Raw genomic sequence first — 15,911 nt, forward strand, 5'->3', positions numbered from 1 at the left:
TTCAGGGTTTCTTAACTAACTTTTTGCCTTTTTTTTTTTTTTCAGATGATGTTGACATTGATTAGCAAGAGCCAAAAGGAGCAAATTCAACAGCTGTTTGATGATCTTTCAGCCACACCAAACCACCATTTTACTTTAGAAGACGTACAAGCCTTAAAAAGTCAGTATGAGCTTTAACTCAAGGTTACTGTTAGATTTCTTCCATGCATGTGTGCTCCCGTAACACCGACGAATGGTATTGTAATAGAGTTGCATGGATAAAACCTGGCTTAGAAAAGATCCCTTGGTCTGGACTGTAAAACATTTTACTTATTTTTATACACAGAACATGTATATTCTACAATCTGCTTTTTTTAAGTTGTAAATATTTTCTTATGTACCAGAGCCAACATCTTTATATTTAAAAAGTATGTTTAGAACATGTTAAAAATACATTTTAATTTATAGTACGCATTTTCTTTTAATAACTTACCTGTTAAAAACTTGAGTTAAACTGCATTTCTCTGAGCTATGAGGAAGTTCTATTAAGTTTGATAGAAATGAATTTCTTTAAAAATTTTTTTTAAAGTTAAAGTTATGATTATTCACTTTATATCTTAAGATACATATAAATCCCATTTTATACTACTAGTGAATTAAAATGAAATGCAACACTGAAATCTATGATGAGGTGATTATTAAATAAATTGTGTTTATCAATGAGAGCCATAAGAGAAACTTATTTTTTCTAATAAGGAAGTATTGCCTAATGATTAAGAACAAAAATTGCCAAAAGTTTCTACCACTTTTTACTAGATTTTAAGAAGTGACTTACTCTTATATATATTGCTTATGTAAGCAAAACATCCATTATATAAAAGCAAATTAAGCCTGCATTTATATTTGAATTTTTCCCCATATTTTTCTCAAACATTACATGTTCCCTTCCCCTTTTTTGTTTTCTGCTTTTGTGACTATATTTATCCCTGTACTATAAAAGGAAAGTGAAGAACTCATCATATTGAAAACTCTTTGTTAAGAAACACCTTTACTTTGGCCCAATTAACAATAAAACATTCAGGTCTCAATCAATATGTATTGTCATTTGTTCCAGTGTCTACAGTTAATTACCTTTTTGGGGGTGTTTTCTTGTATATTTAAAAGTGAAGATGAAAGATTAATATCACTTTCATTATTTCCATAATCACTGTTACTTTATCTAATCTTTTATAATTGCAGAATATTTTCAAAATCATCAACAGAACCTTTCAAACTGTACTTTTATGAGTGAAAATTTATAACCAAAAAATGTTTCTTCTTTTTTATGTCTAGTTTTTATAAAAGTAAATGATGGACTGTATTACACACTGGTATACGTACACATAACAGTGTATCTCATATCACCTAGGATGTTGTAGATGTTTTAGTTTGTGCAAGGACACTCCATGTTGTTCACACAACAAAATTACCTCCATTTCTTAGGCTATATTCCTATCATTAAGTGTCAGTTGATTAACTGCTTGCTTTCTGTAAGCACAATGATCTCATCTATGTGGTTGGAAAGGATAAAAGAAAACTCTTCAAATACACCTTCATATTTATGCACATTAAGACCCCTCTGGTATTATAGCCAGAAAGCAAGTGGCTGTTCCTTGAGCTCTGGTGGCATCTTCTGGAAATTTGTCATGTTACAACAGTTGCACAGGACTATTTTTTTTTTTTTTTTTTTTAGGGTGGGGGATACTGGGGATTGAACCCAAGGGCACTTTACCACTGAGCTACTTCCACAACCCCTTTTAAAAATTTTATTTTGAGACAGGGTCTCCTTAAATTGGCAAGGCTGGCCTCAAAGTTGGAATCCTGCCTCAGCCTCCCAAATTGCTGGCATTATAGTATGCATCATAACTATGCCTGGCTTATATAGAGACTACTTGGAATAGCAAGCATCTTTCTTCCCCAATTTGTTTTTGTACTGAAAGTGAGTACTATTGGAGCCTGGCACAAGTAGGTAGATACTTTGTCTTCATTGAATGAATCTAGAGGACACTGCCTTAAATATGCTAAATCCCAGCCAATTCCATAAAACCTCTGATAAGTGGGGTGGGGGTTGGGGGTGTCGGTAGGGAAGAATGAAGGAACTTTGGTTTGTGTAGAGGGGAGTGAGGGTAGGGGAGGGGCTCTAGGGATGGGAAGGACAGTAGAATGAGACAGTCATTATTACCCTATATACATGTATGATTACACTGCTGGTGTGACTCTGCACCATGTACAGCCAGAGGAATGAGAAGATGTGCTCCAATTGTGTACAACATGTCAAAATGCATTCTACCATCACTAACACTAAATAAAACAAAATTCCTAAAAAGTGCTCATTTCCAGAGCAGATTAGAAGTTCCTATTATGGAGAAGCTGCTGAACATTTCTCAGTCATTCCTGGTATGTTTGCATAGTCACTTGGGAATCTTAATATCTAAAGTCTAGGAGGTTAGGAACCTAAAAAGAGGAAGCTGAAATTTGTGACCCAGTGGCCGAGAAGCTGGGCTGTGCAGTAACTAATTAATATATGAATTGTATAAGCATTTTAAATAAACTGAAACTATGTATATGGCTCCCTGGGGAGCTCTTACCTTTAATAAACTTATACTTAATTTGGGGAAAATTGTCAGTAACACCAAGCATCAATGAAATGCTCAAAGGTCACAGGTATTAAAAAGGGTGAGATAATAAGAATATTTTCTAAAATCTAAGCCACATCATAAGAACAGCTCAAGAAAACTGGATTACTTTAACTATAGAATTTCCACAAGAAATTACTATTAGCAGGTAGACGGCAGACAAGAGACTAACAAAGCAATTTGAATTGATTTTTTATTTTTCTATAAGGTTTTAATAGTGTCCTAAAGTCACATCCTAAGTATGAAAATTTACTCTTAAAACCTGCCATTTGACCTCTGCAATAGTGCAGCTGCTTTGGGACAGTTTGTCAGTTCCTCAAAAAGTCAGAATTACCATTTCACTCAACAATTTCAAAATTCTTGGTATCATATCCAAGAAAGCTGAAAATGCAGAAATTTGTCCATCAACTGATGAATGCATAAACACAAGTTTGTGAAATCCAAGCAATAGAATACTATTGAGCCATAAAAGAAGGAGGAAGTGATAGTGCTGTTTGTTCCATGGTAAACTTTGAAAGCATTAAGAAGACAAAGCTACATTTTATGATTCCATTTATATGAAATGTTCAGAATGGATGCTATTCATAGAAACAGAAGATAGATCAGTGGTTGCCAGGGACACAAAGGAGAGAAGAATGGGAACTGACTGCTAATGGGTACTGCTAATGAGGTAGTGAAAATGTTTTAGAATTACATAGTGGTAATGGTTGTACAACCTTGTGAATACACCACATTAGAATTGTATACTTGAGAAAAGTATGAATTTTATGTTATGTGAACCATATGTCAACTTTTTAAAATGAGAAAACAAAAGCAAATTACCTGAGGAAGTGGAAAAGGCAAACTTTGGGTTCTCCAATCAATCCCAAAGGATATTTACTTGAGCCTGTTAAGAAATTTACCAGGAGGAATAAAAGCTAGGGAAGAGTGACAGACTAAATACCTCCACCCTCTATGATTGGAAATGAGGTTAAGGATATCAACTCTTAACTTTCTATTTAACACTAGTGGAGGTTGAGGCCATACAGTAAGGCCCCGAACATTATCAAAGGAAGAAGTAAAACTATTTGCAGACATAAGGATCAAAATCAAGTACCAAATTCAATTAAAAACTAGTCAAAAATGAGACATTTTAAAGATCTGTACACTGAAACTACGAAGCATTATTGAGAGAACTAAAAAAAAAAAAGATCTATTGACTGACTGGAAGACTACTGTTAAGATGTAAACTTTCCCCACATTGATAGTCAACATCCCAGCAGGCTTTTTGGTAGAAATCTACAAGCAAATTGCAGTCTAAAGGTAGTAATCAAGTCGGTGGGAATGGGACAAGTAGTGCCCATCACAAATGGTTTTACATTTGGAAAAATAAAATTGGACCTCTATATTATAACAAATGCCAAGATAAAATTCAAGACAGACTAAAGCAAATATAAGAAATTAAATAAAAATCTAATAAGAAATCCACAAAGACAAAAGTACCATTTAGGACTAGGAGAGAACTTAAGGTGATTACAAGGTCTGAATATTACAATTAAACATATTAATGATATAGCTTTCACATTGTAAAAAAATAAAAGATAAAACGCATGGGTGAAGATGCGGTGGTGCATGCCTACTAGGCTGAGGCAGGAGGATCACGAGTTCAAAGCCAGCCTCTTAACAGCAAGACCCTGTTTCTAAATAAAATACCAAATAGGACTGGGAATATGGCTCAGTGGTTGAGTGCCCTTGAGTTCAACCTCCAGTACCAAAAAAAAAAAAAAAAAAAAGGAAAAGAGTATATGGGAACTCCGAACTATCTTTGCAACTTTTCTGTAAGTTCAAAAATATTCCAATAAAAATTTTACTCAAGAATAAAATAGAATGCACACTAAAAAAAAAAAAATGGAAGAAAAAAAGCTGCTAACAAATAGTCAAATAATAGATTTGGAGAAAAATGTAGTAAGTCAAACTGATAACAGCTGTATTATATACAAAGATCACTTTCAAACTGACAAGAAAACAACCCCAAACAGGGAAAGCATATAATAGCAAATTTAAATACCCATATCCCCCAAAAGACAAATTATGAAGAGATGTACAACTTTACTAGTCAGGAAAATATAAAATCAGGTAATAGATAACTAAACAGTCTTGCAAAAATTACAATTATCTAATTGCTGGTGGAATGCAGAAATAAGGAGATTCATGTAGTACTAAGTAGACTATAAATTATTCTGATGGTCTTTGTTGGAAGAGAATCTGGGAATCTTATTAAAATTTTAAATACATGTACTCGAACATAACCATTTGATTTCCACAAATCTACCACTCATAATTAAAACTATCAGAAAATAAAGGACATATTAGGGTGTTTCCTAGAGGGTTTTCTAATAAGGAAAAAATAAGCAGAAACAAAGTGAATGTTCACCAATATGAGAATGTTTGAATAATTATAGTAAACATTTATACTATATAATTTTAATACAGCCATTAAAAAGAATGAATTGGTGGGCTGGGGTTGTGGCTCAATGGTTGAGTGTTCATCTAGCACACATGAGGCACTGAGTTTGATCCTCAGCACCACACAGAAATAAAATATTGTGTCCACCTAAAACTAAAAAATAAATATTTTTTAAAAAGGATGAATTGGAGCTATTATAGAAGATTAGGACAGACTTCCTTAACCCATTTTGTCCCATTGTCTCCATGTGAAATAACCTATTAAAACTTTAGTATATATTTATGTAATATAAAATTATATATAATTATATTAATATATAAGGTCTAATTTTAGTTTCCTAACTATTTTAATACCACCTGTGTCAATTTCATTGAAATATTCACAGAATTGAAAACTCAGGATCTAAGATAATATTGGGAAAATAATAAAAGAATATATGCATTGTGTGACTATATAAACATGGAGAGAACTATTGCTTTATAAATATGAGGTCATTTGTGTTGGTTATGGGAGAACTTAATGTGACAAGAGGGGCAGAGCAGAGAAAGGGGAAACCAAAGAGGAGAGGAAAGGGAAAAAGGGGCAAGAGAGAAATAAATTCTTTTGTGTACATTTTATTTAGACTTTCTATAATAACTGCCTCTAAAACATCTGTTTATGTTACCTCTAAGGCAATCATTTCTTTATGTGGTTGAAAGCATTAAATTTTATTTAAACAAACAGAACAAAAGTCCCCAAAAAGCAAAGTTAAAATGCCTTGGCTATATCAGCCCTGAAACATTATGTTCCAGTGGCTACCATACATTCTAGAACATTTAAAAACAAATTTGGTATAAAGCCTTGTTAAAAATGACTACTTTTCAGCCACTAGTAAACACCTTATTTAACTGGACAATGTTATGAAAGACACCAGTCACCAACTCTGAGGCAACAACTCAAAAACATCTTCATTCCCTTTGTTCAGTTATTCTGTTGTACCACAGCATATTATCCTTAATTTCCTCTTCAAATATAAAGTGAATACTCCAAGTACAGGAAAAACAAAAAGGAAAGATAAGATCCTTGACTTTAAGAGCCTACAGGTTGTTTTTGTTTGCTTGTTTGTTTAAGATTTGCTTTCCTAGCACCTTGAATTCAGAATTCAGAATCTGGAGGTACCTGTACACAATCTGGCATAGTATCTAAGTTTTACCTCCTTCATACAGGACAAATGGTAGCAGAAATAGGTGCTCCAATGCTATCCAGGAAAAATGCTGGAGAGAAAAAGAAAAAAGTAAAAGCCAGACTATCCTGTTGCCACCCACACACACACATCATAGAATTAGCAAACTCTGTTACAGAGAAAAGAACTTGCCATTTCTTATTGCTCATATAACATAGATGAAATCAAGCTGGTTACCAATCCTGAAAACCTGGCTCTCCATGGTTAAAAAAGCAAGCAAACAATTTAAACCCTGATGGCCTTAACATCAATTTCTACCAAACATTCAAAGAAGACATGATCCCAATATTACACATTCTGATAACTGAAGTTCATCCTAGGTTAATGTTCAAAAAATCACATTCACCACAGAAGCACATTAAAGGAATAAATCAAATTATGTAACTGATGCCCCTCCCTAAAAAGCAGATAATAAAATTCAACATTTTCCAAAGTAAGAGCTCTTGACACACTAGGAGTTGGAAAAGAACTGACTACATTTGATAAAAAATACCTATAAAATATATGCAATTAATATCATAGTTAAAACAATGAAAGGTTCCCTTTGAAATTATTAAATCAACAATGACTCCTACAACAAATTATATCCTAAGAGTCCTAGACAGTGCTAATGGACCAGAAGAAGAAATGATGCAATGACCTAAGAAACAAAACATCTTGAATCTCAGCCCGGCCACTTAACCAGTTATGCAAACTCTAGGCCAAGTATTCAATATCACTGTTTCTCAGTTACCTTGTCCAGATGTAATATAGTGGGGGATAACATGTACTCCTTTCACAGGGTTGTTCTGAGGAGTAAGTTAATATTTTTAAAATGCTTAGAAAGCATTTGATACTTCAAGGTGCTATAAAAGTGTTTTGTTTTTTTTTTTTTTGAAGAGAGAGAAGAGAGACTTTTTTAACATTTATTTTTCAGTTTTCGGTGGACACAACATCTTTATTTTATTTTATGTGGTGCTGAGGATCGAACCCAGCGTCGCGTGCATGCCAGGCAAGCATGTTACCGCTTGAGCCACATCCCCAGCCCTTGTAAAAATGTTTTTTAAATAAATAAATTCACAGATGATGATGTATACACAGATATCCCAAAGAATCTGGAGAGAAAATGATTGGAATTAAAAGTGGTTATTTTAAGGGGTTTATGGAAATGTAAAGTGCCAAAACAGCCACGACACCCTCCAAGAAAAATGGGGTGGCAGACTTACCTATTGGATATCAAATTCAAATTCCAAGACTGATGTCTCAGTGGTCCATTAACTTATTTGAAGATCTGTTTCTGAAATGCTCATTCACCAGGTGTATCTACACAGCCCTTCCTAACATCCTTTACATCTTTGTCCTATAAGCAGAGACCTTTCTTGTTTGCTCTATATAAAACAGCACCATTTCCATAAATCCCCAGTAACTCTATTACCCCCTCCTTGCATTTTTCATAGCAACCATCATCTGACATTATTTTAAGCTATGTGTACGTTTTATTATTTTTGTCTTTCTCCCAGCTATAAGCCCTTTGTAGCCAGAATGGATGTTTAGCACCAAGATAAATAACTTCAGCATCCGTTACTTGGTTGAACGACAAAACAGGTAGAAATCACAAAAATTCCGATTAGCATACCAAATACATATAGTGATTCAACTTGAACTAAATTTGCAAACTCACTATTCATCTATTCAACAGTTACTACTCAACCAATGTAACTCTCCTTAAGTTTAGAATACTATTTTTAGCATTCAAAACCAATAAGTAAATACTAGATTTTAACATGATATATTGTACTTAAATGAGGGAAATATATGAAACAACAAATCTACCCAAAGGAACCATATAAAAATATAGTCTTGAAACTCTTTTCAGAGACTGAAAGGAAAAGCAAAACAATCTATGGAGCATGAGTTATTCTGCTCATAGGAATTAAATCCTCTGATGGGTTTCAACATATACTTTATCCTTTAGTGATCCATGTCTATATTTAACCAGACTAATGCTATGGAAATTATTAACATATTTACAAAATTAACCCACTTACAGCAAAAATTAGTTGACAGGTTATGCAAACTTAACAAAGATAATTCAGTGTTCTGAAGCTAAATATTTGTTAATTTACAGAGAATCCAGTTAAACTAGAAGTCTATATAATCAGCAGTAGGGTAGTATACTATTATAATTTTTGTATTTTTTTCCCCTCTGTCAGTACCATGTGATTTTTCCTCCAAGTCTTAAAAGAAAACAAGTGGGGAGGGTGAAATAAGTGCAGGCCCTCCAATGTGTTACCACTTTTGTTGTATTCCTTCAAAGTTCATTTAGCTTTCATCTTTAGCCTTTTACAGAAATGTCAAGGCAGTCACATTCAAACAGATTATTTTCATGAAGTATTAACTATGTGCCAGGAAAACAAAAACAATCTGTGCATTTTATTGAGGCTATAAGAACAGAAAGTACTTGGGAAAAAAAAAAGGAATACTCGATAAACTATTAGCTTGAATTTAAATAGTTCTAGTTTCATAATCTAATGGTTCTTTTAAAGTAGCCAAGATCTTTTTCCTTGTTTAAGATGCATATTTGTATAATGATCCTTTGCCACAACTCAATGATAGATCTACTTATCAAACTCAGTGAATTTATCTTAAGAAATGAAATTATGTTGACAAATCATCTTCCTTTGAGGGGAAATTCCAGGAATTGAAATGAAGAAAGGATAGTTTTTAATCATGGTTTTTTGAAAATTCCAGCAAACTAAACTTTTGAGCTGAGAAAGCAGATTGTCTCAATGGCTTGCGATATTTATGAATATCACCATATATCAAATAACATTCCGTTATAAAAACACATGTACATACACTAAAAGGCAGTAACACATTAGTATTTACATTTATTTCACATATGCAGTTTACACACTCATTACTGAACAAAACTGGAATGCAAACAAATATACAAATACCATTAATAAGCATTATCAAATAAAATAACTGGCACTAGTGTTATAAGCATATTAATGGACCTGGTGAGGAAAAGTGATGGAAGAAGACTGCAGCCCATGACATTTCTCTTTTTTATCAAAGAAAATGCTCAGTAGCACCATAATGGTAATACTTAAAAGAACACATAAGATGGAACTTTTTAACTGTTATCATTGAGGTTAACCTGCTTTATTTAAGTGAATTGTACAAGAAGTATTCTGGCCAACTTCTGCTTATGTCAGCTAAACATCTTCCATAAACAAAAGGAAATAAAGCCAACCATACATGGACCTTTTGTACTTGGTACAAGCTCTGCACCAGTGCTTTGATGTCATCATTGCAAAAGATACATGTTTTAAAAACTGAGGTTACCTAAAGTTATTCTCTAAAGCCTGAGTGTATCTTTGGTAGGCTAATACTTATTCAGTATTGTTATTAATCACATTCATTTTTCTCTATTTCCTGTATTTTTCTATATAATCCAAGGTGACTAAAGAGGACAGTATGGAAAACAACATAGCAAAATCCTCAAATAACTAGGCCCTTAAAACCCAGTCTATCCCAAAGGCACCAAGAATCAATGGGGTGCAAATTACCCCTTAGTAAAAGGGGACATTTTTGTGATACTTATAACCTAATGCAATTTAATTTTGCAGTCATATATATCTTATTGTTGTCAGTACACTTAATTACCTACCTTTACATTTTTCTTCTAAAATGGCATCAACAATATGAGATATACAGAGTACCAGGTGTTTCTATTTCAAAGTTGTACAAAAACTGCCACAATCTTGCTCAAAGTGTCTAAGTATCCAAATGGTTGCAAATGGGCTGCATTAAGCTTTATATATCCACATTGCATGTGAAGAAAAAAATGAAATTCAAGCCCAGTTATGAACAGAAATGTTACAAAGAGTATCATATATCCAGAATAACCTGCCAAGTTATCCTTTAGTGGTTTCAATAAAATATCACTAACCACTGATCCCTAAGCCTCAAGTTTACTTCGTAAGAATGCTGTAGAACTGGAACTGCATTAGTATTTTATATTGATTATAAATTAAGCCAAATTTCTATCTAAATACACAGGTGTGTGCATCAAGCAATGTTTTGTGACAAGCACACAAAACATGCTTTGCTTTTAAGATTTACTATTCTTATAATAATGCACTTTTAAAGCCTTCATTTCATAGTTTGGTAATTAAGATTCACATGAAACACAATGCTTTGCTGAACAGAGAAAATGTTATCTGCATTATGATTATGAAACCTAGCTTTTGCTAGTAACTTGAAACTTAAAAGTAGTCACATATATATAGTTCAACTGGCTCCAAACAAGGTTGTTCAGTGGTAACAGTTTTGCAGCATTTATGGGCTAAATTTCAGTCTGAATTGCAACTTTTAATTCCATTGTCTGATGTGAGTGGTTGTTGTTTGTTTCTTTTAGTGCATCACCAAAATATAAATCAACATTAGGTTTTATTCCACTGTTACCATGTTCTTCGGCAGTCTGATTCAGTTGTGGAACTTCTGAACAGGAACCAGTTTTGGTAAGCAGAGAAATACTACACTGATGTGGAGAATTCTCCAAGCGGTCATTTTCTACCTCAGGAAGAATGTTAACAGTAGCAAATCGGGCATGATAATCACTGGAACCATGACTACAGGAAGTTTTCATGCTTTCTAGATCAGAACAACTAAATTCAGAAAAATGACTAGAGTGCGAATCTGCTACAGATGGCATACTGTCACTGAGGGATGGAGCCTCAAATTCACTTGAGTTCGTGCTCTGTTGTTCTAATAACTGTGCATCCATGTCCTCTCTGGTCTCGTTTATCTTCATGTTACCCTTTTTCCTCAATTTCCCACTTTTTGATTTTTTCCCTGCTGTTGCTTCTTTGGACCACTTGGTGGCACTGGATTTACCTTCAGGCAAGCCACTGGATGAACCACCAGCATGGCTTCGGGTGGCACTGCCATCGTCCACACTACTACTTCCACTGTTGTGCCTGAATTTGGATGGTTTTGATTCAATATCTACTTGCACTTCCATACTGTTGCCTTCTCTAAAACATAAAAGTACCAAATATTAAAAATATTTTAGTTTCCTTTTTATATTTACTCAGATAGTAAAGGGGAAGGGTTTTGTATGAAAAATCCAAATACTATATATAAAAGCTATCAGAATATATTAATGCAAGACACATTCTACTAAAATAGAACTATTTGAAATAAGAGGTCTGTCTCTATAATGCTTCAATTTTTAAAAATTGTAGACATATTGTGCTGTTCTAGGCATTATGCTACTGTCCCCCTTTTAAGAATAGCTTTCCTGAGATACAATTTACATATCACGAAATTCACCCACTTAGAATACACAATTCAGTGTTTTTGAGTATCTTAGGAATTGTATAGCCATCATCACCATTGAACTTATCATCCCCAAAAGAAACCCTGTACCCATTAGCAGTCAGTTCCCATTCTTCTCTCCTTTCATCTCCTGGAAGCCACTAATCTACTTTCTATCTGTGTGGATTTGCCTTCTCTGGACATCTCACCATTTTCTTTCCCCAGAGAATATAATAATTCATCATCATTACTTCCTGACATTTTTGCCCAATGATAGGGATAAACTGATTTTAAATACTTTTGAATTTATAACTAGTTTTTCCTTACTTGTCCAGTGGGATGTAGGAATTCAGAATGGATCCCGCCATTGCTTTGGTGCTGGCATTGTCACTAACTGTTCCCAAGCTGACTGTACCAGATTCTCCACTTAGACTGTACCGTTCTTTCTGTACATCTGCTTGTACTTCCAACCTTAAAGAGGAGGGTATGACATAAAAACCAAAACACTACTGTAAATATGTATCATTAAACAATTCAATTGAGAGCCTTAGTGAAAATATGTGCTATGGTCCACGCATATAATTTCAGCTACACAGAAGGCTGAGGCAGGAGGATATCAAGTTCAAGGCCAGTCTGGGCAACTTGGTGAGACCCTGTCTTAAAATACAAAAAATAAAAAAGGTTGGGTTGTAGCTTAGTGCCCCTGGGTTTAATTGTTGGTCCAAAAATAACAACAACAAAAAAAACCCTTCATAATGAGATGTTATTTTAGACACCATTATCTTTTTAGTTTCCTCTTACTTGATTTTTCAAATTCTACGGAACCAGCACACTAAACAGTACCAGATATCCAAATGGACTGTGAAAAATGGCTGTATGCCAAGTAAGGTTTTAAGAGAAAAAAATAAAAAAAGGATACAACAGATTTTAACTTAAATATGCTCTATTACTTTCACTCAGAATGTGGCACTCCTGCAATGTTTCAACACAAAAGTTAGAATACATTATTATCAACCATTAATCATGACAGATCAGTGGGTCAAAAAAAATCCTATAATAAAGATAATTCTACATATAACATCTGAAATCATTTATCTATAAATCTACTTATTTTTACAGTGCTGGGGATTGAGCCCAGGGTTTTGCACATGCTAGCCTTTGTGCCATCCCCAGCCTGCATCTGACTTTTAAAATAACAGATAATAATATACAACACAACTTGAGTTTTTGTTCAAATGCAAACCTCCTAAAAATAAGATAAATATGACTGATTTATCCTTTAATTCATATATTGTCCTCTATATTAAAAGAAACAAGGTTAGGGCTGAGGTTGTGGCTCAGTGGCTGAGCGCTTGCCTTGTACATGTGAGGCACCAGGTTCAATCCTCAGCACCACATGAAAATAAATAAAGATATTTGTCCATGTATAACTAAAAATATATTTTAAAAACCCAAGGCTAATAAAAAGAAATAAAGAATACTGAATATGGCTATTGGTGAGAAGTGACCACTATTAACACCTTAGGACCCAGGCAGACCATCTGGCCCCAGTTCATCATCCCTGGATATCCTGACTCAACCTGTTCCCCAAACCTCAGCCAAAATCATGTCCTAACACCCAGTTGTTGTTACTCCCAGAATAAAGGTCTAGGCTAAGCACAGCCTATTCTCTAGTATACACTTAAGTAACTCCAGCATTACTTTATAATATAAAATCTGACCAGTGCATTGAAAAATAGGCAGAATGCTATTTCTTAGATTTAATTTTATACCCACATTATGGGTATACTGTGACAGAAAATTCAAATACAATAAAAATCCCTTTTCTGTGTGCAACTAACTTTTATTTAACATCACTACTAGCATAATCACCATGCTCTGTGTTCAAATTTCTCCTCATATGCTTGATATCTCATACTTAACAGAAGGCAAAAACAAATCAAAACAGTTATTTCTTACCGGTTGAAACAGTTTACCATGGCACTTCCTGACAGACTCCCTGTTATACTAGCTCCAGCTAGTGCCATGGTGCTAGCTGTTTCACTCAGGTTGTCTCGAATGGCTCCTATTCGATCCATGTGGCTTCCACTTGCACTCAAACTGCCAGTCAGACCACCGACACTTCCCTCCCCTATGCTAGGATTGTGTCTTGCTTCTGCCACTGATGTTGTGTCTAAATGCAAATAATAAAATAAATAAGTATGATTATTAATTTCCCCCTTCTTGAATTTCTCCATGAAATTCAAATTCAAATTCTTTCAAATTATATGGAGTATAAAAAACACACAGGAATAGAAAAGATGTCTGCAGTCAAGGACATGTAATTATGGGAAACATCTGAGAAAGTATAGCTGGCTCAGGGACTAGCCCTCAATTTTAAATGGTCACCAATTTTTCAAGAAATCCAAAAGATTCAGAAATTCTATAATGAACTGATTATTGACAAAATTAGCTGACTTTGGAGGAAAATGATCCAAAAGTTTTCATTAAGGTTGTCATCTGAAGAGTTTAAAGAATGGGCCAAAAGTTGATTTCTAGATACAGGTCACAGTTCTTATTATAAGCTATTATCAGATCTGATAACACTATATTCTAATCTCATAGTACTTTCACATGTTTTTTATTGAAGGGTTCACTTATTCATAGGATATGAGTTCTTATAACACATCTAACCATATGGTGATGAAAGTTATGTGAAAAAGAGGTAAAGGAAGTGAGAATGATTAAGAAGTGCATGTCTATATTTCTGGGCACCATTTTATATAATGTGATCAGAGAAGACCTGTTTGATAAGGGAACACTCACAGAGACTCAAAATAAGTGTAGTAACCCATGAAATTATCTATAGGAATTATAATCCAGGCAGAGTGAACTGAAAGTTTAAAAGCCCAGAAGCAGGACCATGTATGGCATCCTCAAAAGTCATGGATAGATGGCTTAAAAAAGGACAGTGAAAAGAGATGAGTTCAGAGACAAAGTCAGGGAAGATAATGTGGGGCCTTTTATGGGCCAAGATAAGGGGCTCCTTGAACCAACAGAATCAGAAGTTAGTGGGGAAGTTTTGAGCACAACAAAGGAATGATAAAAGGTGTGACCATGGCTGCACTATGGGATAGCGAGAGAAAGCTGAGAAGCTGACAATAGTTAAAGAAAGGTTAATAGTTTGGACTAATGCAATAGCAGAGTAACAAGTGGTTAGATTATGGCCGAACAATGAAAGAAGCATCTTAATTTGCTGATAAATCAGATGTAGGGTAGGAAGGGGTTAACAGGAGTCATCATAAGTAAATGTTTTTGAACCAAGCAACAGGAAGAATAGAGAAGCTAATTCATGTGGTTAGTGTGACAGAGGGAAGAATAAGTTTTCAAAGCAAAGAGTTTGGTTACAGACTAATGGAGCTTGAAATTCTTGTTTAATATCCAAGTGCAGAGTAAAGAGAAGAGTTAGATAAACAAGTTTGAAGTTCAGGGGAGAGTTCTAGCCTAGACATAAATTTACAGAGGTCAGTGTATGTATTTTTTAATAGATGACCTAGAGAGTGAGCATAGATAAATAAGCTAAGTCTTAGAACTGGGCCCTAGGAAACTCAAACATTTAGAGGTTAGGAGAGGAAAATGATGGATAAGAGGGGCTGGGCATTATTTTTCACCTATTTGCCTAATTATTTCCCTGTGACAAATTTATATAACAAAAATTTCTGGAATATGAAACATGTGCTTTAAAGTTCATTAATTTATACTACTTTTGATAACCTACAAAGGCCTTTTTCTTCATCTCACCACTACTTTAATTTATATTTCTTTGAATAACACTGGGTTAAAGATATTTTTGACATTCTGACATCTTTTAACTGCATTTCTCTTCATATCTTTTTCTTAATGATTTGTAATAGGCAAAACATACGATGAAAAATGTAAGATTTTTAAGGCACTATATATATTCCTGCTAGAAGTTAGGCATCCAGAACTATTCCACCCTCTTTCATCCATATACATTCCACAAATGGACTTCTGACTTGCCTGTTATCTTTGGCTCCCCCTACTTAAAACTATTAATAAGCCCATTTTCTTTGTTTAAAGGACTTACCTACAGCTGTGTTAGTTCCACCAACATTTATATCATTTTCGTCATCAAATTCAATCCTGACTCCTTTTCCATTGCCTGTTGAGACTCCACAACCTCCACTTCGGCAGAGAGAAATTGGAACAACGCCATAGACATAAGCTAACATAATGGGTACACCAATACCTAAAGAAGAATTATATTAGACATTAGAAATAA

The 15,911-nt window shown here is 34.2% G+C and overlaps 2 protein-coding genes across 4 annotated transcripts in view; one reads left to right on the forward strand and one right to left on the reverse strand.

Annotated features, from left to right (window-relative positions):
- The window catches only part of Spag1 (sperm associated antigen 1), a 62,705-nt gene extending 61,638 nt beyond the window's left edge, over positions 1-1,067 (forward strand). The window contains exon 19 of the mRNA XM_048801921.1: positions 46-1,067. Within this exon, the coding sequence (XP_048657878.1) occupies positions 46-177 (132 nt within the window). The 3' untranslated portion in view covers positions 178-1,067. The remainder of the gene's footprint in view (positions 1-45) is intronic.
- An 8,108-nt stretch (positions 1,068-9,175) lies between these two features.
- The window catches only part of Rnf19a (ring finger protein 19A, RBR E3 ubiquitin protein ligase), a 41,604-nt gene continuing 34,868 nt past the window's right edge, over positions 9,176-15,911 (reverse strand). For 2 of the 3 annotated variants that reach the window (XM_015486340.2, XM_048801923.1), the window contains 4 exons: positions 15,717-15,878; positions 13,589-13,802; positions 11,957-12,100; positions 9,176-11,346 (listed from right to left, as the gene is read on the reverse strand). In XM_015486340.2, coding sequence (XP_015341826.1) covers positions 10,656-11,346; positions 11,957-12,100; positions 13,589-13,802; positions 15,717-15,878 — 1,211 coding nt within the window. In that variant the 3' untranslated portion in view covers positions 9,176-10,655. Of the gene's footprint in view, positions 11,826-11,956; positions 12,101-13,588; positions 13,803-15,716; positions 15,879-15,911 lie in introns of all 3 variants that reach the window. The other variant, XM_048801924.1, reaches the window with a different exon arrangement.

The sequence above is a fragment of the Marmota marmota genome, unplaced genomic scaffold (assembly GCF_001458135.2).
Source record: "Marmota marmota marmota unplaced genomic scaffold, marMar, whole genome shotgun sequence".
Classification (NCBI taxonomy): domain Eukaryota; kingdom Metazoa; phylum Chordata; class Mammalia; order Rodentia; family Sciuridae; genus Marmota; species Marmota marmota.